The sequence below is a fragment of the Eleutherodactylus coqui genome, chromosome 3 (genome assembly GCF_035609145.1).
Source record: "Eleutherodactylus coqui strain aEleCoq1 chromosome 3, aEleCoq1.hap1, whole genome shotgun sequence".
NCBI lineage: Eukaryota > Metazoa > Chordata > Amphibia > Anura > Eleutherodactylidae > Eleutherodactylus > Eleutherodactylus coqui.
Window position 1 is genome coordinate 80,546,502 of NC_089839.1, and position 27,216 is coordinate 80,573,717.

General features: G+C 44.4%; 1 protein-coding gene across 1 annotated transcript in view; it reads left to right on the forward strand.

The window, feature by feature from the left end:
* The first annotated feature begins 6,796 nt into the window (after positions 1 to 6,796).
* LOC136619770 (cytochrome P450 2G1-like) overlaps positions 6,797 to 27,216 on the forward strand; it is a 62,207-nt gene continuing 41,787 nt past the window's right edge. Inside the window, exons 1-3 of the mRNA XM_066594536.1 lie at positions 6,797 to 6,984; positions 21,681 to 21,843; positions 21,982 to 22,131. Of these exons, the coding sequence (XP_066450633.1) occupies positions 6,808 to 6,984; positions 21,681 to 21,843; positions 21,982 to 22,131 (490 nt within the window). The 5' untranslated portion in view covers positions 6,797 to 6,807. The remainder of the gene's footprint in view (positions 6,985 to 21,680; positions 21,844 to 21,981; positions 22,132 to 27,216) is intronic.

The following is a 27,216-nucleotide window of genomic DNA, read 5'->3' on the forward strand; positions in this document are numbered from 1 at the left end:
AATTGTAATTACAAAGTCACCTTAATGGCATGACTTGGCTCCCTTCACCTCCCTGAACAGCACCATAACTTAGTTGATGGTGCTGTTGGAAGCTGACAAGTCCCTCTTAAAATATTTTTTATTATTTTTCCTGCAACATTTTTTTTATCCAGCTAAACTGCATGAGGAAATAGACCGAGTGATTGGGGAAAATCACATCCCAAACATTGAAGACCGCCCTAAAAGGCAATAAATGGATGATATAATACATGAGATCCAGAGATTCTATGATATCCTCCCAGTGAATGTACCCTATGCAACAACGTTGTTGTTGTTAGCCATTGATGACCCTCAGCCACCCTGAAAGCAAACTCCCTCTATGTTTCTTTAAGTTGTATGATATCCATGCCAGCATCAGCTTTGACAGTATCAACCATCATGTTCTTTGGTGGCCAGGTTTTCTTTTGTCACTGATCTGTCCAAGCATTGTAAATTTTTCTAGTGACTGTGTACGCATTACATGGCCAGAGTACGTGAGTTTGAGTCTGTTCATCTTGCCCTTTAGTGATATATCGGGTCTTATATGATTCAGGGCTTCTCTGTTTGTTCCTCTCTTTCGCCAGCACCACAGCTGAAACGCATCAATCCTCCTTCTATCAGCTTTTTTCGCAGTCCAACTTTCATATCGCCCCAATGCTATCCTATTTTTTTTATCTCTGACATAGTTTCTCCAGTCTGGTCAGTTTTTGAGCCAAGAATAATAAAGTCTTGCACACATTCTATGACCTCTTTGTCAATTTTGATTTGAATTTGGCCACTTTTTGCAGTTGTCCCTTGCAGTTTTAATCTAATCAGCTGCTTCAGACCTGCCTCTGTTTCTGCATGCAGAGTTGTGTCATCTGCATAATGGAGATTGTTGATCCTTGAACTAGCTCGAGGAAATTTTCAGGTACAACAGCAGGCTAGGGTGCATTCTGCAAAGTCATACAGGGGTAGATTGCATTTACACACAAGTTTAACACATCATTGACCATTTAAAGGCATACACACACAATTTACCTAAAGTGGCGGTAGCAGTGCTGTGAGACCCTGACTCTGGGGTACTACACTTACATGGGCCGCTTGTTGTTTGATTTGTATGCCTGCACAAACTGGATGAATGATAAGGGAACAAATATTGTTTGTCGTTTATTTGCTGGCAGTATTTACACTGAACGATTATCATTCACTTTTGCATGATCCGGTGGGCTCTAATTGCCCTTTTACACTGAATTATCATCACTCAGATTCTTGCTGGATCGTAAAAATTTGAAAGATAATTGTTCAGTGCAAATGCCTGTACGCTCTGAAAGACAAACAATAATTCTTTTTGTAGTTTAGATCCTTCAGGCATAAAACTCAAATGACGACTGACCTGTATAAACAGGCAATTATTCATTTATGAATTACACCTTGTTTACTGTGAATGAAGGCAAGTGAGTGGAGTGATCTGCATCTCACTCCACCTTCATTCAATGAGTGATGATCACTCCTGTATTACAGCACAGCAGTGTTATCACTGGGATGACTGTTGGGCTCTTCTGTGCCTGAAAGTATTCCAGAGTAAATTGGCGCTAAGTCACGATAAGAGATCCATCAGCGTGCCGGACTTATGGAGCCCTTGTTTCTTTTCCCCTTCCTTTTTTGTCAGCTAATTTTTTTAACACAACAAAGATAAACCTTGTTGTGGTTATCAATAAGCTAGTTAGAATGTGCAGGAGAGGAGAGGTAAGGGCTAAAAACCAAGCATTATTCCATTATTCCATAGTTGACTGTATAAAGAGGAGCGTGTAAAAGCTGCAGAAGACAAATGGTGCAACATTTTTAAAGGGGTTGTCCAGCTGTATGGCCTATTCTCAGGACGAGTCATCAATATTGAATCGAGAAGGATTTATCACTTAAGACCTCCACTGATCAGCTGTTTGCTTAGTGCTCATGCATTGTGCTGATTTCTGCAGGAAGCAGATCTAAGATGGTGAAACAGTCCTCCTGCTGTGAATGTCCCTGTTTCTGTTGTAACTGTCATTTTGTTTTTTGACCACAAGAGGTCACTGTGCTCTGGACTGGGACAGAGAAAAAAGAAGTACATCATGACCAGAGAGAGGAGCAGGGAAGGAGGAGGAGAGGTGCGTGTGAGCGAGCTGGGATGTGCTGGTGAGGACTGCAGCTAGCGAGAGAGACACTGCGATCCACCGGGAAAAGGACCCCAACGAGGACCGGAGCTACCGTGAGGGGAACTGCATTAGAGACTGTTCCAGCGTTTGTCAGACTACCATCTTAACGGAGAAAATGGTCATTGCAGACCGGGCTCAGAAGTAACGGCGTCAGTGAGTTCATATGGTTCTTGGATGAAATCCTATTCCCGCGTTCCGGACAAAGTCTAAAGGTACCCACCAGACCCGGGTCAGCCAGAGAACTAAGGCCTCTGGTGTAACCGTGCACGCACCGCCAATCTGACTGAGACTAATAACAAGGCCGGCAGTTAGCTAGTTTAGTTAGGCATACTGATGGCTGCCGGACGCACTGCTGGGGACTGAGCTGTCCGACATAGTCCTAACACACAGAGAACTCTATACTCGTAGAGCTGGTTGGCGGCTTACACAGACAGCTCTGTTCTTATCATAGTGGACAGGCTTAATAAGTTTCTACCCACTTCATTGGGAATTTTGCCTGTAATAACAGTCCGGACTACTGCTGTGAAAACGGAGCTGTGTGCTTCCTGCAGAAATCAGCTTGATATGTGAATGCACTGGCCTGATCCCAGTAGGGGGACCCTCGTCGATCCATTGCTGATGACTTGTCCTGAGGAAAGGCCATAAATAGTTTACAGCTGTACCACACTTTTAATTAAAGCCTACTGCAAAACTGATTATCAGCCCAAAATACATGGTGAGAAAAAAAAATTGCCAGCCAAGGAGGTCAATAGCCTTTAAGCACAGTGTTACATTTTTCGGGTAACCAAAACCTAAAGTTTGTCTATAGTTTGTTCATAATTCTGTCTAAACCTGTGTAAAGACCATAGCAAGTACTGAAAAAGAAATGCATACTGGGAAATATGATGCAAATGCAGGCAACTCATTCTATTTTTATTAAAATAAAAAGGTAATGAAACACCACCTCGTGCGTCTTGGATATGCAGATCATAAAGAAAGTATAAGAAGAAAGTGTATACACACCTAGTGTCAGGTGGGATAACCCAAAGGAAACCCAGCTGCACCTAGAACCCGGGTTAGCATGTCAGAATTATAATTTGCTTTTCCATGATCCAGCAAGTGGGCTGGAGAGACATCCAGGAGTCTGTGAAGGCTCATCAATCAGGGGAGCCTTGCAGCAAATGAAGATCAAAAGCTAAAGTAAAAAGTGTAAGCTCCGCGGTCTGGGAAGACTATAAAGAGTAATTCAAAAAGGTATAAGTTAATAGCTTTGATTCTATTTGTAATGGAATGCAATTAACAAATTATAATTTCCAGCTAACGAGGTTTTTCTCTTAGGGCTCTTTCACACAAGCATATCGATTTTCGGTCAGCTGTGTCACGGCCACAGTGCAACCGAAAATCACGTGAACGGGCAAATAAATCTGCCATTTTTGCACCCGTTCAGACGGCTCGGGTCTGGTGCATTTACACCAAGCCCGGATTGCCAACGGGCAGGGGGAGACAGTTTAGCGATGCCGGAATACGCCCATCTGAACTGATGCATTGTAAACTAATACATCAGATGGGCAGCATATATCAGCCAGGTGAGAAAGCGCAACCGATATACGCTCATGTGAATGAAGCCTCGGGAAACGGATTTGTCTCAGAGAGAGTTTGGCCAGAATGGAGCTGTTTATTTTCTTTACAGCTATCTTACAGAACTTCACATCAATCCCAGAGAGACAAAGACATCAATCCAGTGATGGCCGGTTTTGCAAATGTTCCCAAATTTTATCGTATGTCATTCAAACTCTGAACTCCGTCTGCCGGGACCAGGTGAGTATATATATTTTTTTTATTTTTACACATTTCTGGATGAATTGCAGGGAAGGGCTTATATATTTAAGCCCTTCCCGACAATTCATCCCGCGATCGCCGGCAGCCCATTGCTTTCAATGGAGCCGGCTGTATTGCCGGCTCCATTGAATTCAATGGGCTAACATCGTTCTGCCGGGACAAGGTGAGTATATATTTTTTTTATTTTTACACATTTCTGGATGAATTGCAGGGAAGGGCTTATATATTTAAGCCCTTCCTGACAATTTATCCCGCGATCGCCGGCAGCCCATTGCTTTCAATGGAGCCGTCTGTATTGCCGGCTCCATTGAATTCAATGGTCAGTGCTCCTTTAATCGAGACGAGTACCGCGTGGTGCTCGTCTCGAGTAACGAGCATCTCGAGCACCCTAATACTCGAACGAGCATCAAGCTCGGACGAGTATGCTCGCTCAGCTCTAGTCCTGATGCAAAAGATCAGCAAGGCTCCCCTCTTTCTTGCCACTTCTCTTCACAGTCATAACTTACTCACAAGTTTTAACTACCTTGCTGGATATTTTAAGTAGCCCACTGATGTAGCTCTAGCAGCCAGATGCATTTGAAAGGGACTTTGAACTGGGATTCAGGGTGGCAGGGTCAGTGTCAGCTGTCTGGGGGTCTTGCTTCATGGTTTCTGGACCTGGGGATGGGGGACTAACTGGTATTACTGATAGCTACATCTCCTTTATTTTCTCTGGTTTCTCCTTTGCCAGTTCATTCTCCAGTCTCCCGACTACCAGAGTGGCAGTCATTGTCCATGTACCTAGCTGGGCTACCTCCTGGTCTCCATGATTATTGTTTGCGATGCTGTCAAAAAAATCACCACACTGTATATTGTTGTACAAACCCAGGAACAATGTATTGAAGGAAGAGGTCACGCTTGATGCAAACTCTCTGCATGCTGAATGGAGAGGCCTGCTGCACCGTCTCAATGCCTTTATCTTGGGCCTTGTAAAGTTGTCACAAATTCCATACTCAGCCTGCACCTTGCACTGAACTCTTTCACTTCTGGCATCTCCTCCCTGAAAGAGCAGAAACTCCCAGATACATCTCCCAGTTTACTGGGGCAATGGAGGCTCATGTGCCTAGTGCCGCTTGCAGGCAACCCCCTTCCAGCAAAAAGAGGGCACAAGAACTTAAACGGTGAATGGAAGATCAGCTGATGGGTGGATCACCACTGATCAACAATTGATGATGTTTCCTGATAACAGCTCATCAATGATAAAAGGATGTACAACCTTTTTAAGTTTTAATTAGGTATTTTCTAGTTCTCTTTGTGCCTCCTAGAACTATAGTGAATGGGACCAGAAAATGAGGGATGGGTGTGTGTGTGGGGGGGAGTGAGGGGTAATAATTACAAGTCCGGCAACTGGTATGATGAAATAGGATCTTGAATGAGCATTCTGGGTTTATATGGCCCTGTTACCATTGGTTTGGATTTTGACTGGAAATTAGCCGCATATCCACAGCTAATTTCATACTATGCTGTGCTCCCCTTCATCTCCTCCGTAGGCTTCCTGCAGTCAGCACTCCTTGGCTTCCGGTTCCCAGCGGCTTGCTCAGGTGCAGCGCCACTAGTCAGTTGATGCTGGTCAGGTGAGGCCACTACAGGCCACTGAGAACCGGAAGCCGGGGAGCATTGATAGATGAAGCCTTTGGAGGAGGTGAGGGGGAGCACCACATAGTAAAATCAGCTGTGGGTACGTGATGGATTTTCAGTCAAAATCCATTTTGACTGTTTCTGGATGAAGAAATGCTGCGGAATTTGCCATGGAAATGTTTGCTGTGAACATTCTGCAGCATTTCCGCCATGTGTAAACATACCCTAAGTTATCTAGAGGTACACTACCATGTGCAGAGTGGCCTCGGTAGTAATAGTGTCCCCACAGTGGCCCCAGTAGTAATAATGTCCCCTATATCAGCCCCAGTAGTAACAGTGACCTCCACAGTGGCTTCAGTAGTAAGTGTCCCCTATATCCTCCCCATTAGTACTAGTGTTCTCTATATCGGCCCCAAAAGTAATAATGTTCCCTTTATTGGCCCCAATAGTATTACTGAAGCTGATAAAGAGGACACTATTATTAATGAACCCGCATTCCAAAAGCAGCATAAAAGTGGGACAGTTGTCCTGAAAAAGGGACAAATGGCTTTCCCACTTGGAACCCTGGAAAAGCGTAACACAGAGTCCCAAAGCGGGACTGTCCTGCCTAAATCGGAACGTCTGGTCACCATAAATATACCTAAATGAAAGGTGGCTCCAAGACCCAGTCCTAGCTGGCTCATCTAAAAAACTAAAAGAGGTAAATTCATTTTGCACCTCTTCTGCTGTCATGGATACTTCTTTTCCAGATACAAGGTTTTGTGGATTCTAGGCCTTTGTGACTTTACATCATTCCTGTGTCAAATACATAAAGACTGCTGCTTAGGATTTTTTTTATTTTTTCAAATTTTAAATGAGCAAATACATTAATCTCCCCTTCCCTTCTTTGCACAAAATAGGAGTGCCGTTCCCACACATTTTTTAAGATCCATTTGTACAATTTCTATTTCTTCACTTTCATCTACTACTGCCCTCATTACACTGATATAATAAAGCTGGGTACACATATTGCGCTACATGTTTTGATTTGTCTTTTGGCAAGAAACCTTATTGACTGTTCTGATAAAGACTCCAAGCACTTGCCAACCAATGATTAAGTTTAATCAGGGGTCATTGATGAATATAAAACCCATGATCGGGTGGAACACGCATAACATTCTCTACAAGGCAGTAACATGAGATGGATCTTTCCTGGACTGTAACCTTGCTCCTGACTGTGATCATTTCAGCGTTCATCTATTCCACATGGAATTCCATATACAGAAGACATAATCTGCCTCCAGGACCAACACCGCTGCCCATTGTTGGAAATGTCCTGCACATTAAGAGAGGGGAGATGGTTAAATCATTGATGGAGGTTAGTTTTTTCTGGGTATGATCTAAAAATATAGATTAACTGCTTACATTCAACTTCTTAGATCATATTTACATGGGCGAGCGCAATATCGATCCAAGAAACTCAGGTTGTTATTGTGCTTCTAAAATCCCACAAATTCCTGCAAATGCAATGCATTTCACACAATTTCTTCACATGGGTGAAAATTATGTTTCAATTGTAAAGATAGAAGAATCGCATTTCCATCGCATGGCATGCGCATGCGAAGCAATTTTTTTGTTTGGGCCCATAGAATACAATGGGTAATATTACCCTAAAATAGGACAAGCTGCAATCTTTCGATCTTATACTGAGGGCTAAAACAGATGGGCGTATGCACAACTTTGATTGCCATTACGGAGCATAGTTGTTAATGGACTGGTTTTTTTTTTCGACTATTAAAACTCGCACGCAAAAAAAAAGTGAGAAGATAGGTCCTGCCCTATCTGTCTCGCATGTACTATTAATCCCTTAAGGACATGGCCTATTTTGGGCTTAAGGACCAAGCCTTATTTTTCAAATCTGACATCTTTCACTTTATGTGGTAATAACTTTTGAATCCTTTTACTTATCGATGTAATTCTGAGATTATTTTTTCGTGACATATTGTACTTTATGTTAGTGTAAAAATTGCATAACTAAATTTTGTCCTTAAAAAAAATCCAAATTTACAGAAAATGTGGAAAAATTCACAATTTTCAAACTTTGAATTTTTCTTTTTGTAAGATAGAAAGTCAAACACCACAACGTAGTTAATAATTAACATTTCCCATAGGTCTACTTTACACAGCAATAATTTTTAAGTGTTATTTTGTTTTTTGCAGACTCCACAAAGTATATAAATTTAGCAGTAATTTTTCACATTTACTTCAAAATCTGAATTTTTTAAGGACCAATTCAGTTCTGACATGAATTTTAACAGCCTGTATATCAGAATCCCTCATAAATTGCCCCATTTTAAAATCTGCACCCTTTAAAGTATTCAAAATGGCATTTAGAAAGTTTATTAACCCTTTAGATGTTTTACAGGAATTAAAGGAAAGCGCATCAAAAATTAGAACAGTTCCATTTTTCTACAGATTTTCAATATAAAACCTTTTTTTTCTATAAAACAGCAGGAGTTAGCAAAGAAACAAAACTTGGAATGTATTACCCAGATTCCGCAGTTTTTAGAAATGCCCCATATGTGGACGTAGCCTGTTGTATGGGCACATGGCAGGGCTCAGAAGGAAAGGAGCGCTTCTTGGCTTTTTGAATGCAGATTTTGCTGGAATAATTTTCAGACCCCATATAATGTTTGCAGTGCCCCTGAGGTGCCAGTACATTTGAAGCCCCAACAACTTACCCCATTTTGGAAACTACACCCCTCAGGGAATTTTTTAAGGGGTGTATTGAGTGGTTTGAACCCACAGGTATTTGAGGAATTGTTTTAACAGTTTGAGTTCAATACAAAAAAAAACAAATTTTTCACATAATGTTTAGCTTTAGGCCCAGATTTTTATTTTTTACCAGGGGCAGAAGGAAAGAAACGTAGTCCATGATGCGTTACCCAGTTGCTCTCGAGCACAGAAATGCCCCATATGTGGCTGTAACCTGTTGCATGGGCACATGGCAGGACTCAGAAGTAAAGGAGCGCTTCTTGGCTTTTTGAATGCAGATTTTGCTTGAATAATTTTCAGACCCCATGTAGTGTTTGCAGTGCCCCTGAGGTACCCGTGCATTTGAAACCCCCAACAACTGACCACATTTTGGAAACTAGACCTCTTAGGGAATTTATTAAGGGGTGTATTGAGTGGTTTAAACCCACAGGTGTTTGAGAAATGCTTTTAACAATTTGAGTTGAGAATGAAAAATTCAAATTTTTCCAATAATGTTCATCTTTAGGCCCAGATTTTAATTTTTTACCAGGGGCAGAAGGAGAAAACATAGTCCATAATGCATTACCCAATTACTCTCGAGCGCAGAAATGACCAATATGTGGATGTAAACAGTTTTTTGGGCACATGGCAGGGCTCAGAAGGAAAGGAGCAATTTTTTTTGAATGCAGATTTTACTGGAATAATTTTCAGACCCCATGTAGTGTTTGCAGTGCCCCTGAGGTACCAGTGCATTTGAAACCCCCAACAACTGACCTTATTTTGGAAACTAGACCTCTCAGGGTATTTATAAGGGGTGTAGTGAGCGGTTTAAACCCACAGGTGTTTGAGGAATTTTTTAACAATTTGAGTTGAGAACAAAAAATTCAAAATTTTCACATAATGTTTAGCTTTAGGCCTAGATTTTTATTTTTTACCAGGGGCAGAAGGAGATAAAGTACCCCATGATGCGTTACCCAACAGGGAAATGCCCCATATATGGATGTAAACTGTTGTTAGGGCGCAGGGCTCAGAAGGGAAGGACTTGGCATGTGGTTTATGTATAAGCTGTGCGAAGTACATCAGGGTAAAACGTCAGGGCAATAATAAAATTAAAATTTCAGGGACGTGTGGTAGATCTTAAAACAATTGTTTATACAGAGGCCGGGTTGCGTGGGGCACGTTTCACTGTGGTATACGGTGTCTTTTCTTATCCCCTGTTTATAGCCGGCTCTGCACCTCTTTGGGGTCCTTCCCTTCATCGCAGTGGAGGGAATTTCACTGGGAAAATGCTGCCCTGGTACAATCCTCGTGGCCTCGCTTCCAGAAGTACTGGGCCTCTCCCCCACCTCCTGGTCCCCAAATATTAGGTTCTTGATTACTTTTTCCTGAAATTCAAGGAATGTCCCCCTATGGCCTCCCCCTCGGAACAGCATCTAGGCATTATACAGTGCCATCTGTACGAGGTGCACGGCCAGTTTTTTGTACCACACTCGTGTTTTCCACATGGCTTTGTACGGCTCCAGTACCTGATCTGATAGATCTACCCCTCCCATGTACTTATTATAGTTGAGGACGCAGTCTGGTTTGGGGGTCTCTGCACTGGTACCTCGTACTGGGCAGGGGGCACTGCTGTGGCCGTGTATTGTCTTCAACATAAGGACATTCCTCTTGTCCTTATATTTGATGCACAATACATTGTCGCTGCATTGGGCCCGGCTCTCACCCCTTCTGATCAGTTGCCCAAACAGCGTGTTAGGGAGGCTTTTCAGATTTTTTCGAACAGTGCCACATGCCACTGTTCCTTTGGAAGTGAGGCACTGAAACAGGGGGACACTGGTATAAAAGTTATCTACGTACAGATGGTAACCCTGCTCTAATAGTGGGTGCACCAGTTCCCACACTATTTTTCCTGTTACTCCCAGCATGGAGGGGGGGCATTCTGGGGGCTCAATTTTAGTGTCCTTCCCCTCATAGATGTGGAACTTGTGGGTGTATCCTGATGCTCTAATCGCTTTTTTTATGCACAGTAATACAGTAGATGCTCTGTCTACAAGCACCGGAAACACACTGAGGTGCTTGCAGACAGAGCCCCTACTGTAAACAGCGCGAACTCTGCTGCTGCGCTGTGATTGGTCAGGAAGTTTTTCCCTGACCAATAACAGCGATCGTGGGGGAGGGACCGCTGTGATTGGCCCCCAGCCCGCACGCAGCGCGTGTCTGCTGTATATGTCAGCAGGCATCACTGCTGTGTCACCGCGATTGTCACCGCGACACTTTAATGACATGACGTACTGGTACGTCATGTTGCGGGAAGTACCCCGCTCCCATGACGTACCGGTACGTCATGAGTAGTGAAGGGGTTAATACACCAGAATGCTAGTGAAAACTAAACCATTGAAATCCATGGTTTGCTTCGTCCCGTTACATGGCTGTGAGTTTAACACACTCATGTCTCACTAGAGAACGTATTAGTGCATGAATCAAGGTTTGTTTTTTTTGAGTGTTCAAACTCAGCGCTATTGAGTGCAAGTTTGAATAAAAAAGTGGGAAGATAGGTCCTGCCCTATCTTTATCGTAGGAAGGTTAAGTGCAAGAAAGATAGGGCAAGTCCTATCTTTTCTTGCGAGTAGTATTAACATGTGAGAATCCCGATAATGAAAACAAAACTATTGAAATCAATGCTTTTGTTTTATCCCGTTATACGGCCGTGATTTTCACGATCACATAATGAGACAAAATTACGCCCATCTGATTAAGCCCTAACAGGTATATTCAAATTGAAAACACCCTCCCAGAAATTACAGCTCTTTTAATTGTAGACTTTGAATTTATATTTCATTTTATGTGCATATTATTCCCTACGGGCTTAGGGCTCAGTCACACGGGCGCCGATCCGTCTGTGTTTCTGCAGGATAAGACAGCTGCATTGCAGGTGTGGACGACTCTCCGCACCGGCCGGCAGAAAGAAGACATGGCCAGCAATGGAGCCGGTAATGCAGAGAGTCGTCCGCACGTGGTGCGGCTGTCTTATCCAGCAGAAACACGGGCGGATCGGCGTCCGTCTGACTGAGCCCTTATTCACATGTCAGTATTTTTTAACAGCATTTTGTAAGCCAAAACCAGGAGTGCAGCATACAGAGAGAAAGTATAATGGAGAGACTTACGTTTCTTACATATATTATACCTACTCCTGGTTTTGGCTTACAATAAACTGATGTGTGAATAAGCCCTCAGTAAAAAAATTTAGCCTTAGGGTGGACAGCCACTTGCGATTTCTTTTTTCCCTGCGATGCGACAACGATGATTTTGAAAGCAATGATTTTCATTGGTTTCATACTCCTTTGCGATGTTTCAGTAGAGCTTCACATCGCAGAGCAGAAATCTGCGATATCGCTTCTTGATTTCAACGGGGCCAGCGGCAGCTGCACTAGCCCCACTGAAAACACAGGGAGTATATCGCGGACTTTTATTCGGGACCGCAGGGATGAAGGAATCCTCTGCCACAGCTGTCACAGCTGTGGCAGAAGTCTGCGATATACTCCCTATGCTTTCAATGGGGCTGGTGTTGCTGCTGCTGTCGTCCCCATTGACAGCTTTTGCCATATCGCAGTGTTTTTTTGCCCTGCGAGGCAAGAGTTTTCACTTGCTCTTGCAGTGCAAGAAAAATGGAAGCCGTCAGTGCGTACAGCCCGTCCTCACCCGCAGAAAATAGAGCATGCTGCGGGTGAGGACGGGAGAAATCGCGGTGCGTAATTCCGCGGTGGAATTACGCATCGTGAGCATTGTGCTATTAGGTTCAATAGAACCTAATAGCTGCGGGCAACGCAGCGGATTTTCGCCGCGAATTACGCGGCGGAAATCCGTTCGTGGGAAGGAGGCCTTAGGGTGCCCACCCACTGGCGTTTGCGATTTTCGTGCGTGAAAAACGCCACGTTTTTGCGGCGTTTTCGCGGCTTTTCCATTGACTTTCATGGGTGCATTAGGAGAAAAATAAGGACACATATGCAACTGACAGTTCCTATGTTAAAAACGCAACGCAACGCAACGCAAAACGCCAGTGGACAGGAACACATGTTATCTCTATGCCTGTGCAGGAAAAACGCAAAACGCAAAACGCAAACGCAGGTAAAAAAAACGCCAGTGGGTGGGCGCCCTTATTATGATTATTTTCACAGTTGTGCATGCTTTTGCTTGCAGAAATCACAGAGAATAAAACCCAAATATGATGTGCTGAGGCGAGCGTTTTTCACGCATATACTCTTGTGAAGCCGTCATAAGAAACCAGTGAATCATTTTTTTCTGTTTGTTTCAGCTGTCATAACTTTTTTTTAAAAGTCCAGCAGTGTATAGATTATTTTCTATTGCCATCTTCTGACGGCAATAACTTTTGAATTTTTCCTTCGACCTAGTTGTGCAAGGACTCATTTTGCACGGTACGTCCTGTAGTTTCTGCTTTTGAATACATATGAATTTTTAATTCCTTTTTATTGTATTTTTTTATTGGAGACAGGGTGACCAAAAAAAATACAATTCTGATGTTCTTTATTTTTCTGATGACTTTTACCGTGCAAAGTAAATTATGCATTACTTAGATAGATCAGACTTTTAGGGATGCAGCGATACTAAATATGTATTTGTTTTATTTAGATTATTTTATTATAAATATGTCAAAAGTTTTTATTATTTTAACTTGTATTACTTTTTATTTTATTAAGAATTAGTAAAACTTTTTTAAACTTATTTTTTATTTGTTTTTTAGTCCCCAGAGGGAAAAAGAACATGGAATGCTTTGATCACTCCTCAGTATAGTGTAATGCCATAGCATTACATTATGCCAAAATCTGACAGGCATTCTATCAAGCCATGCCACAGGACTCTGGCTGCCATGACATCTAAACAGAAACCAACAACTTCATTGACAGCTGCATTTAATGGGTTAACAGCTCCAAAGAGCCTTGTTGCTTATCCAAGCTGTTGTGGGTGTGTGTATGAAGGAAGATCACCCCGAGATCTCCACCCTCATCCCCTGTGAAAATGTTGCTGTTGTGAGCAGGTGTCTGCTGTAAGAAAAAGCTGGCACCTACATTCTGTGGAGCGGGATCGACCCCCGATCATCCTCCATACAAACCCCAAACCTACAGGATGTAAATGTACGTCTCGTCCTGCAGCATTAAGGGATTAAATGTAGTTTACAATGCTATATGTATAGCATAATATTTTATGGTCCAGGTTGTTATAGTTGTGACTATACCAATTCTGTGTAGTTATCTTTAGTTCTCTTTATTTTTCCAATATTTAAAACTCCTTGCAAAGAACCAAAAGTATTTTTTTTTTCATTTTTCTGTGAAACTACTTAGGTGCTTTGGTCAGCATGGTCTGTGGCATGTGATGGGTTAAACGGCATAAATGAGTGATTAGATAAGCATGTGTTCATCTTCTCATTCTGAAAAAAAATGTTCATATCACTCCTTCCCCTGGGATGATCTAAAAATCAGACATGTACAGGTGAAGGATCTATGTTTCTTCTTGTCTCCTTGCATTTTTCCTACATATCTCCCACTGGTGCCCCTTCTCCTCCTTCACAAAGGCTGAAAAGCTGCAGATATATGCAGCTCTCACTTCATTCTGCTCTAACTCTTGTTAGATTGTGGTTAGAGCCATGGTTCTGATCTTGCCTTGAAGCTAAGAATCTAGCTAGAGCATAACCAGAATAACAGCCTTTAGAAGTAGCTTCCCTCAACCACACTGAAGGGTGTGGAATGAGCTGGGATTGAACAAAACTGTGGTGTTAAATAAACACAGCTCACAGCTTATCCTAATCATTGGTCTAGTAAGCACAATAGTTCTTGAGAGATACGTGAGTATGATATTGGATATGGGATAAAAAAAACCAATCCTTTTTATGTAAACAAATAGTTATTGGCAGAAGGCTTAGCACAAATGCCAATTCATTATTCACTTTATGGGCATTCTAGCAATCCAGACTTGTTCATTTCTTCTACTGTATACACTAGCTCATTAGCTATTTGACTTATGGTTTTTTTTAATAGTTGGAGTCATGTATCCATAGAAATAGTCTCCTCACTGCTGGACAACAAGCTTCAAATAGTTCTTCTGAACCACCCCAATTTCCATAATTTTGGGAACAATTATTCCTTATGATAAGCATTATCATACTCAATGAATATATTCTTTGTTTGTATGTTTTGTGTTGGTGATTTTTTTTTACCATTTATTTATTTGCAGATTTATTAGTTGTTATCCATTCAACAGGTAGGAGGAGGGAGGACTTATGAGTCACACATCCTTTCATTTCTATACTAATTCATAAGCTTTGACATACAGAAGCTTTCTATCATCTGCGTAATAAAATATATATTCTGTTCATTGTTTTTTTCATTTTTGTCATTTTTGTTTTGTTCATTATACTTTATAAGGGATAAATGTAAATGAGATCATAGAAGATGGTGCCTTTTTACATGCATACATGTACACGCAGCAGTGTGCCAAAATTAGTAAATCTTCCTATATACTTCCCAATAAAGCAACAGAGGATCCAAATATAAAGAGCTCAGAGGTATAGCAGTAAAGCACAGCATCAGCAGTAGAGCAGTCACTTACTGTTGGGAGTTAAGCAATCATTTGTGTAATTTGGGTTAAAGTACATTAGGCAGCAAATGAACAGTCATTTTTTGAAGTTGATGTGTTGGAGGCATAAGAATGGACAAATGTAAGTGCAGCGTACGACAAGCAGAAAGAGACCTGCTCTCTCTGAGCAGTTTCTAAAATGTGGCTTGAGGAACCAGGTGGCGATGAGTGGTGATGACTTCAGCACGCTCTTTGTAATCTCCCACAATGATCAAGGTAAACAACAGGATCTGAACGACTAATGGAATTCGGTAATCGTGACAAAAATGCCTGGATTTGAAGAGCTTGGTAGCGAAATAAGACTAACACATGTACGTAGGTAAATGACAGGCACACCATTTACTTTCAGGCACATGGTTTTCTGTATTAATATTAAGCACCAGAAATTGCATGTATAACTTGCATATATACAGTTTAACGCTTTATACATGGATAAACAAACTTTAAGGAGGTAGCATCTAAGCTACAGGAGAGCCATAAAAAGAGATCTCATGAGAAAATACTCCCTTTTTCCAACTAACAGTAAATTACCCACCATGAAATACCATGCTCAAGTTTTCTTTAGTTCTTACAAAATTCCTATGAAGATTCTCTACTGCTTGTCTGAAGCTTTGTGCCTGTGATGCTGTCCGGTAGAAAACATAGCTGGCTTGAATGGGCATCAGGTTTGGAAAAACAAACAGTTTCTCTCAGTATCGGGGTAATTTATGAGCTGCTGCACACAGGATTTCTTAAAAGTTTACATAACATCTCTTATTTCAGCAGGACAGAGGATAAGGAAACCTAGCTGCGGCCATTCCTCTCTCTGCTTCTCGCTCTCCATCTCTCTCCACTCTGACTTTCTGACTTCCGACTCCTAACCCTGTTATAAATTTGTAACTGCGCAACACGAAATGAGACAAAAACAACCTCCTTTTTACCTCACTTCGGGAACTTGTCATAGCTGAGCTCCAACTACATAATTTACAATAGTGTCTAAACAACCTTAACTCTTTAGGTTCCTGACTCCCTCTCCTTATTAAATGAAGTCCAGCATAACTATCCTTTGTTAACCCATTAAGGACCACATAAATTTACGGCGCTTGGTCCTGGGCATTAATCCTAACAGAAAGTAAAAAAATATGGCAGGGGATTACCCGGAGGAGGAGGGAGAAGTGTTTTTTTTAACCCTTTCTGACTTCTCCTTTCTTTAGTACACAATGCTCAATGAGTACTATTTACTAAAGAGTGAAAGAGGAAGTGTTTCTTCCACTACGTGAGCCGGCAGTTACATGACTGCCAGGATCCATTGGCACAGCAGAGCTGCAGGGTTCATCCAGACCCTGATCAGCTCTGCCAGTGAGTACTGTCACTACAGGAGGATGTTTTCCCTGAACTGTGGCTCATATAAATACCCCAGCTACAGTGAAAAAATGTCAAATAAAAAAAAATAAAAGACCATATGAATGTCCCCCAAAGGTCTTATATGATATCATGGAGCACATAGATAGTAAAAAAATGATTGCAAAAATAAGTAAAACAAAATTACAGAATAAAATAAAAAATATATAAATAAGAAAGAAAAAAAACCAAAGCCAACGCCAACCAGAACGGTTGCTGTATGCACCCTATAATCCAAAACCATACATATTATATATCACAACGCCCGAAAGAAAATGAGGAACCCATTCCCATATTTTTTTAGCATAAATATACTAATTAAAAAATAACTAAAAATGTTACAAAAATCTTTATTTTTGTTTTACCCCCAATAAAACAAAAAAAAAAACGTAAAAAAAAAGTCAGTGAAAAATATATTAAAAAATTAGCCCTATATGTCATGGAACAAAATGCAGCAAACATAAGTTTGGTAACTAGAGATGAGCGAGTATACTCGCTAAAGGCAATTGCTCGAGCGAGCATTGCCTTTAGCGAATACCTGCCCGCTCGAGACTGAAGGTTCGGGTGCCGAGGGCGGGCAGGGAGCTGCGGGGGAGAGCGGGGAGGAACGGAGGGGAGATCTCCCTCTCCCCCCCCCCCCCCCCGCTCCCTCCTGCTGACTGCTGCTACTCACCGCTCCCCCGCGCCAGCACCCGAACCTTCTGTCTCAAGCGGGCAGGTACTCACTAAAGGCAATGCTCGCTCAAGCAATTGCCTTTAGTGAGTATACTCGCTCATCTCTATTGATAACTGAAGGAAAAAACATAGGGCAGTTAAACCACTACGTGGGTAAAATCCCTAAAAAGTGTCTGCTCTTTAGGATGCTTTCAGACAAGCATGTGCATACATAGGTTGCGCACAAAACCAAGCACCCACAAACGTGCACAAACACGTGTGAATGCAGGTCCGTGCACATTGCCTTCAATGGGCCTGCGGCTGCTGCCAGCCAGCAACCCCTTGAAATATAAGCCCTTCCCAGAAAATAATCCCTGTTTGTGACAAATAATAAAATATATATATATATATATATATATTTTTTTTTTTAACTTTTAACACATTTTAGGGATGATTTTTCAGGGAAGGGCTTATATTTAAAGCCCTTCCCTGAAAATCCCTGCAGGGTTTGCTAGCAGCCTATTGCTTTCAATGGGGCTTCAGAAGCGCCGGTGCCATTAAAAGCAATGGGAGAACATCGCAATCCTCTGCCACAGCTGTGGCAGGGGAATTCTTCAGCCCCGCTGGGAGTCCCCTTGTTACTGAACACTGTGACAGTGCGGTCACAGTGTTTAGTGACAAGGGAACTCCCCACAGAGATGAGGAAATCCTCTGCCACAGCTGTCACAGCTGTGGCAGGGAATTCTTTACTCCACGCTGGGAGTCCCTTTGTCACTGAACAGTGTTCAGTGACAAGGGAACTCCCCGCTGGGAAATATTGACATGCACTCCGGACCTATGGTGCACGCATGTTCTATATTTTGCATGTATGTGCGTTTGTATGCCTATGAACACATCATAGGGAACCAATGGTTCTAATAGATGCGTGGTTTTGTGCGCACCTATGTACACACACACTCGTCTGAAAACACCCTTAAGGTACAAAACAGCCTGGTCCTGAAGGGGTTAAATGATCTAGTAGTTAGAATAGTTGCTCTTAACTTGCAGTTAAAGTACTTCTATTCTGTAGTGCCAGTACAGATCACTACATAAGGAAATGAGCAACTTTGACAAGGTACAAATTAAGATGGCTAGACAACTGGGTCAGAGCATCTCCGAAGTGTCAGGTGTTTTTGGATGTTCCCAGTATCCAGTGGTTAGTAACTCTCAAATATGCTCTAAAGAAGGACAACAGGAGAACCAGAGACAAGATCATGAGGGCCCAAGGCTCACTGATAGTGGAGCCCCTCTTAGTAGTTTACAGCACTTAGAGGATCTGCACATTTGCGCACAAACAAGGGTTATCACACTCTTCCCCTTGATTTGTTTCAACCTGTAATAGACGTCTATGGCAGCTTTCTGTATAGCACACAGAAAGATTGGTATGGTCCTATTTTTTCTCACATGCAGGATTTGCCTGTGAGAAACACATTTGTGAGAGCAAACCCATTAAAATCAAAGGGATTTGTTTTGTCACGTTTTTACAGGCATGAGTGTCATGCGCATAAAAACATGCGCTAACACATTAGTCTGTTTAAGCCCTCAGGGCCACATACTGCAGGACATCTTCATCATATTTGTGAAGTACATGCTTCAATGAGTAGGAGCTGTTTAGGCAGTAGAGTAGGGACCTACACAACATTAGGCAGGTGGCAATACTATTATGGCTGGTTGATGTATAATGATGGGGGAAACCCTTATATTGTAATGTTCCCCATGTGTGATGTATAATGTAATGTACTGTATATTATGTGTTTTAACCCAATTACAACTGAGTGCTATATTTTTGTATTACTTGATCCTGGTTTTTAAGCTCAATAGGATTAAAAAATAATCTTTAACTTTGATTAAGGCCCAATGCACATGGGCGTATTTGCAGAGCGGGAACCAGAGCGAGTGTTCGCCACCGGATCCCGCAGCAAATAATGCCCATAGGGCATGCTAAGCAAAACACTTTTCCTTGCCCACGAGCAGAAATCAACTGCGATTTTCTGCTCACTGGGAAAAATCACAGTATGTCCTATTCTAGTGCCAGCCAACTGCAGGATGGCAGCGCCCTCTACTGGGGCCTGTGTTTTATGGAGACTAGGACATGTAGGTCACCTGGTCCTTGTTTCAACGTTGGGCCCCCTCGGTGTTTCTCTGGTGACCCACCCATTGATATAGTGTGAAGGAGCCCACTCCCTGTGTTTTGTGTTGCAAAATTGGGAGTAACACCCGGCCTGTGGCCGAGGGAGTGGTCTGCGTTGGGTTCTTTTGCCACACCATGCCCGCTGGCAAGATGGTGATGCCCATCAATGGAGACTGGACCTCTTCCAGACTAGGCTGCATGGGCTCTCTGCTCACCACTGCCTCTGGATTTTTTTCTGGCAGCCTGCATCCAGAAGGGGAGTGGGTGAGTGCCCCCTAATCAGCATCTTTCTTTTTGTCAGCAGTGCCCTGTCCTGTGGGTGTGCATGTGGGCCCGGCTTGTGGGAGCATCCCTCTGGTAGTGGTGGGTGAGCAGCTGGTGGCAGTTGGGAACTTCCGTCCCCCGATTCTCCTCTGCTTGTTTGTGGGAGGGTGGGGGAGATCCATACCACTCTGTGGCTGACGCCTGCGTGCCCTGCCATTCCATAGCTCCCTCCTCTGCCTCCATCATGAACTTTTGTATCCCACCGTTAGATTCCCAGAGTTTCAGGTGGTTTCTTGGGACCTTTGGTCTTCTTTTGGTTACCCACGGTGTGTAGGTCTTAGGTAGCCTTCTTTGGGCTCCAGCTGAAGAGCTCAAGCTAGCCGCTTCATTAGCTTTTCAAAGCCAGGCTATCCCCCCACCCACCCCCTTTCCCTCATTGAGTCAAATTTAATGCATTAGAATCAATTTGTGAGGGGTATTACACACAGTCAGCATCTATTTTGGCTGTAGTCACTTTGGTTTTCCATTGAGGATATAGATTAAGTCTGTGGATACGTATTTGTATTCTGAATCTTATATAACACGTTGGAACCCATTTGCGAGTGTTATACACAGTCAATATCCATTATTGGCTGGCACTCAGTTTGATTTTCCACTGTTGATTCAGAGTAAATCCATAGACATAATGTGTTCTATAGGTGAGCTATGCTAAGTCAGTATTAAGTGTGGCTAGTATTTAGATCACCAACCATAGGTAGAGTCTTTGACATAATGTTGGAACCCATTTGTGAGCATCATGCCTAGTGTGAGGTACTGAGGGGCGTGATAGTGGATGGTCGCTACGTCACCCCTAGGTTCCGTTATTATGCCTAGTGGGGCTGGAGGAAGTCCATGTCCCGCTGTTAGAGACATGAAAGTCCAGGAGTGCAATGTAATCTCCAGCAAGTAGTTGCTGGAGATGGTTTCTTTAAGAATCCTTGGGCCTGGATTTTCGGAATGGATGGCAGGTTGGTAGTGGGGCCATCCATTCCACTTCCTCCACTCCGGGTTAAGTGCAAGGTTAATCAGCACAGGTGCTGAGGGTGGGCCAGGAAGTGTTGCATATAAATAGCAGCGTGCACTGACACAGGGTGAGACTGGATGGCTGCTGGACCCAGGCAGCCTGATATACCTGCTGGAGGCAAAAGCCCTGCTGTGTGGTGCACCTGCTGAACGTGACCTGTATAGGCAGGGACTGCCTATTACCCTAATGCTGAACTATTGTTTTCTTGCCTGACGCTAAGGCTGGATTTGTTTTGATTTTCGGGACTGAAATAAACGCAGATCACGCCTGTACTTGGACTTTAAATACTTGTCTTCATCTCTGACTGCCGCAAAGCCGCACTCTACCGAGCTGTCTTCCCACACTAGATAACATTCACTTGGCTGGCACTCACTTTGGGTTTCCATGGAGGATAAGAGAGCGTCCTAGACATATGGTGGTACTTTGTGAAGGGGGCTAATGCTATGTCATTACTCAGTCTGGCTAGCAGCTGGATCACCGAAGATAGGTATCCACCAAGAATCAGAAGAAATCTAGTAGAGTGGCTTTTGGGAGATACAAAATCTGATATTTCTATGGTCATAATAGATTTTTCACCTTATTGATTTTTGCTTGAGAGGGTACCCTTGAGGTGACACCATTTCTGGTGACTGCTTTTCGTGGAAGGGGCCTCTCCTAAGTTTAGCATCATTTTTGGTGGCAAGTAATTCCCGTTTAAGGCCTCGTTCACACGAGCATGGTTTTAGTGCCTTATAGGACTGCAATGAAAGTGCTTCTATTAGAACCAAAAGTAAGTAGAAAGTAGAAGCCGAAAATTATACAAATATATTTCTAATAAAATATTGCTGACTTTAACCTAAACCGTTGTGTTAGCCAATCCAAAATCTAAGACTACACAAGTTATATGACAAAATATTCAAAACAAAATGTGAAACTCATTGCTATATTATTTGTAGTGTAAATTAAGACATTACCCCTATAAAATACAAAACAAAAATTATATAAAAAAGGTATCAAAACATAAAAAGCTGCAAAATTTGTGGTAGCGCAAGGAAAAAAATTAGTGCCTTTAAACCTAAACACATGTAGCATTGCTAAAACATGTCTGATTATTTAGGACTGAAACACTCTGGTTAATATTTTTCAACTTGTTTTTCTGCAGTTTAAAGAGAAATATGGCTCCGTATACACGGTATATTTTGGACACAATCCAATAGTTGTCCTGTGTGGCTACAACACTGTCAAAGAAGCCTTAATTGACCGAGCGGAGGAATTTTCTGGTCGTGGAAGACTTCCTACTATTGATCAATCTATAAAAGGATATGGTAATTTCCTCAGTGTTCTATACATTTGCATGTTTTGCATTCAGTAATGTAGCAAGTCTGGCTACCAGATGATGTGTGGAGAGGTTCATCGTTTATTACAATGTAATCACATAAGCCAATGTTTTTTTTATATTTCAGGGTTAGTTTTTTCTAATGGGAATAGATGGAAGGATCTGCGCAGATTTTCCCTTTCAACTCTAAGAAATTTTGGCATGGGAAAGAAGAGCATTGAAGAAAGGATCCAAGAAGAGGCTCATTTTCTCATAGAAGAGATCAAATCACAAAAAGGTACTTAAATATTAACCAACTAGCTTACCCGTTGTGCCTTGCTGCGATCTCAGGAGAAAGGAAATTCAAGGAAACTCGTTATGATAACATTGAATTAACATTGTGTCATTTTTATTGAAACTTATTTAATTTCATATGGAAAACATTTCAAAGTGTCATTTTAATTCTATTTATTTATTCGAGTGCTTGTGATTACACGCACTCGAAGTAGCAACTACTTACAGCGCAGCTTTCATGTTACCTCAGCAGTGTAATATATAACAACTAGAGATGAGCGAACACCAAAATGTTCGGGTGTTCGTTATTCGTAACGAACTTCCCGTGATGCTCGAGGGTTCGTTTCGAACAACGAACCCCATTGAAGTCAATGGGCGACCAGAACATTTTTGTATTTCGCCGATGCTCGCTAAGGTTTTCATGTGTGAAAATCTGGGCAATTCAGGAAAGTGATGGGAATGACACAGTGACGGATAGGGCAGGCGAGGGGCTACATGTTGGGCTGCATCTCAAGTTCACAGGTCCCACTATTAAGCCACAATACCGGCAAGAGTGGGGCCCCCCCCCTCCCAACAACTTTTACTTCTGAAAAGCCCTCATTAGCATGGCATACCTTTGCTAAGCACCACACTACCTCCAACAAAGCACAATCACTGCCTGCATGACACTCCACTGACACTTCTCCTGGGTTACATGCTGACCAACCGCCCCCCCTCCCCCCCACAGCGCACACCAAAGTGTCCCTGGGCAGCCTTCAGCTGCCCTCATGCCACACCACGCTCATGTCTATTTAGAAGTGCGTCTGCCATGACGAGGGACCGCAGGCACACACTGCAGAGGTTGGCACGGCTAGGCAGCGACCCTCTTTAAAAGTGGCGGAGCGATAGCCCACAATGCTGTACAGAAGCAATGAGAAATAGAATCCTGTGCCACCGCCATCAGGAGCTGCACACGTGGGCATAGCAATGGGGAACCTATGTGCCACACACTATTCATTCTGTCAAGGTGTCTGCATGCCCCAGTCAGACCGGGCTTTTTAATTCATAGACACAGGCAGGTACAACTCCCTATTGTGAAGTCCCTGTCGACCCACAGCATGGGTGGCTCCCTGGAACCCACCGGCGGTACACAGAAATATCCCATTGCATTGCCCAACACAGCTGAGGTAGTAATGTCGTGCTTAATGCAGGTGGGCTTCGGCCCACACTGCATGCCCCAGTCAGACTGGGGTTCTTTAGAAGTGTACAGATGTAGTAAAAACTCCGTGTGCACCTACAGCATGGGTGGGTGCCAGGAAGCCACCGGCGGTACATAGAAATATCCCATTGCATTGCCCAACACAGCTGAGGTAGTAATGTTGTGCTTAACCCTTTCCAATCCAATTTGTATATGGTTTTCCTAGGGGGCTTACTCTTTTTCTGCCGTTATACATCGGCGCTATATGCTGGCTAAAGCCAGTACTGCATGAGCTGACACGTAGGATAGGCTCCGACAGCAGAGAGGCTGGCAATATACAGTAAGAGAACCCCGACGGACGTCTACCAACAACGGAGCTGTACAGCCTTAAAACCCTAATGTCTTCACAGGTCACACAGTGGACTGGAAAGGGTTAATGCAGGTGGGTTTCGGCCCACACTGCATGCCCCAGTCAGACTGGGTTTCTTTATAAGTGGAAACAGATGCATTTATAATTCCCTGTGGACCCACTGCCTGGGTGGGTGCCAGGAAGCCAGCGGCGGTACACAGAAATATCCCATTGCATTGCCCAACACAGCTGAGGTAGTAATGTCGTGCGTAATACAGGTGGGCTTCGGCCCACACTGCATGCCCCAGTCAGACTGGGGTTCTTTAGAAGTGTACAGATGTATTAAAAACTCCGTGTGCACCTACAGCATGGGTGGCTCCCTGGAACCCACCGGCGGTACATAAAAATATCCCATTGCATTGCCCAACACAGCTGAGGTAGTAATGTCGTGCGTAATACAGGTGGGCTTCGGCCCACACTGCATGCCCCAGTCAGACTGGGGTTCTTTACAAGTGGACACATGTAGGTTAAACTCCCTGTGGACCCACTGCCTGGGTGGGTGCCAGGAAGCCAGCGGCGGTACACAGAAATATCCCATTGCATTGCCCAACACAGCTGAGGTAGTAATGTCGTGCGTAATACAGGTGGGCTTCGGCCCACACTGCATGCCCCAGTCAGACTTGGGTTCTTTAGAAGTGTACAGATGTATTAAAAACTCCGTGTGCACCTACAGCATGGGTGGCTCCCTGGAACCCACCGGCGGTACATAAAAATATCCCATTGCATTGCCCAACACAGCTGAGGTAACGTCAGCTGTAATGCAGGTGGGCTAAAAATTAATTTGATTACACTGTAGGCGAGGGCCCACAAAAATTGCTGTATCAACAGTACTAATGTACATCCAAAAAATTGGCCATGGCCAGCCAAGAGGGCAGGTGAAACCCATTAATCGCTTTGGTTAATGTGGCTTAAGTGGTAACTAGGCCTGGAGGCAGCCCAGTGTAACGAAAAATTGGTTCAAGTTAAAGTTCCAATGCTTTTAAGCGCATTGAAACTTATAAAAATTGTTCAGAAAAATTATTTGACTGAGCCTTGTGGCCCTAAGAAAAATTGCCCGTTCAGCGTGATTACGTGAGGTTTCAGGAGGAGGAGCAGGAGGAGGAGGAGGAATATTAGACACAGATTGATGAAGCAGAAATGTCCCCGTTTTGGATGGTGAGAGAGAACGTAGCTTCCATCCGCGGGTGCAGCCTACGTATTGCTTACGTATCGCTGCTGTCCGCTGGTGGAGAACAGAAGTCTGGGGAAATCCAGCCTTTGTTCATCTTGATGAGTGTTAGCCTGTCGGCACTGTCGGTTGACAAGCGGCTACGCTTATCTGTGATGATTCCCCCAGCCGCACTAAACACCCTTTCCGACAAGACGCTAGCCGCAGGACAAGCAAGCACCTCCAGGGCATACAGGGCTAGTTCAGGCCACGTGTCCAGCTTCGACACCCAGTAGTTGTAGGGGGCAGAGGCGTCACCAAGGATGGTCGTGCGATCCGCTACGTACTCCCTCACCATCCTTTTACAGTGCTCCCGCCGACTCAGCCGTGACTGGGGAGCGGTGACACAGTCTTGGTGGGGAGCCATAAAGCTGGCCAGGCCCTTAAAGACTGTTGCACTGCCTGGGATGTACATGCTGCTCGATCTACGCACATCCCCTGCTACCTTGCCCTCGGTACTGCGCCTTCTGCCACTAGCGCTGTCGGCTGGGAATTTTACCATCAGCTTGTCCGCAAGGGTCCTGTGGTATAGCAACACTCTCGAACCCCTTTCCTCTTCGGGAATCAGAGTGGGCAGGTTCTCCTTATACCGTGGATCGAGCAGTGTGTACACCCAGTAATCCGTCGTGGCCAGAATGCGTGCAACGCGAGGGTCACGAGAAAGGCATCCTAACATGAAGTCAGCCATGTGTGCCAGGGTACCTGTACGCAACACATGGCTGTCCTCACTAGGAAGATCACTTTCAGGATCCTCCTCCTCCTCCTCCTCCTCCTCCTCCTCAGGCCATACACGCTGAAAGGATGACAGGCAATCAGCCGGTGTACCGTCAGCAGCGGCCCAAGCTGTCTCTTCCCCCTCCTCCTCATCCTCCTCATGCTCCTCCTCCTCCTCCTGTACGCGCTGAGAAATAGACAGGAGGGTGCCCTGACTATCCAGCGGCATACTGTCTTCCCCCGCCCCCGTTTCCGAGCGCAAAGCAGCTGCCTTTATGGTTTGCAGGGAATTTCTCAAGATGCATAGCAGAGGAATGGTGACGCTAATGATTGTAGCATCGCCGCTCACCACCTGGGTAGACTCCTCAAAATTACCAAGGACATGGCAGATGTCTGCCAACCAGGCCCACTCTTCTGAAAGGAATTGAGGAGGCTGACTCCCACTGCGCCGCCCATGTTGGAGTTGGTATTCGACTATAGCTCTCCGTTGTTCATAGAGCCTGGCCAACATGTGGAGCGTAGAGTTCCACCGTGTGGGCACGTCGCACAGCAGTCGGTGCACTGGCAGCTTAAAGTGATGTTGCAGGGTGCGCAGGGTGGCAGCGTCCGTGTGGGACTTGCGGAAATGTGCGCAGAGCCGGCGCGCCTTTACGAGCAGGTCTGACAAGCGTGGGTAGCTTTTCAGAAAGCGCTGAACCACCAAATTAAAGACGTGGGCCAGGCATGGCACGTGCGTGAGGCTGCCGAGCTGCAGAGCCGCCACCAGGTTACGGCCGTTGTCACACACGACCATGCCCGGTTGGAGGCTCAGCGGCGCAAGCCAGCGGTCGGTCTGCTCTGTCAGACCCTGCAGCAGTTCGTGGGCCGTGTGCCTCTTATCGCCTAAGCTGAGTAGTTTCAGCACGGCCTGCTGACGCTTGCCCACCGCTGTGCTGCCACACCGCGCGACACCGACTGCTGGCGACATGCTGCTGCTAACACATCTTGATTGCGAGACAGAGGAGGAGGAGGAGGAGGAGGAGGGTGCTTTAGTGGAGGAAGCATACACCTCCGCAGATACCAGCACCGAGCTGGGGCCCGCAATTCTGGGGGTGGGTAGGACGTGAGCGGTCCCAGGCTCTGACTCTGTCCCAGCCTCCACTAAATTCACCCAATGTGCCGTCAGGGAGATGTAGTGGCCCTGCCCGCCTGTGCTTGTCCACGTGTCCGTAGTTAAGTGGACCGTGGCAGTAACCGCGTTGGTGAGGGCGCGTACAATGTTGCGGGAGACGTGGTCGTGCAGGGCTGGGACGGCACATCGGGAAAAGTAGTGGCGACTGGGAACTGAGTAGCGCGGGGCCGCCGCCTCCATGATACTTTTGAAGGACTCCGTTTCCACAACCCTATACGGCAGCATCTCAAGGCTGATGAATTTTGCGATGCGGACGGTTAACGTTTGAGCGTGCGGGTGCGTGGCAGCGTACTTGCGCTTGCGCTCCAACAGTTGCGCTAGCGACGGCTGGACTGTGCGGTGCGAGACATTGGTGGATGGGGCCGAGGACAGCGGAGGTGAGGGTGTGGGTGCAGGCCATGAGACGGTCGT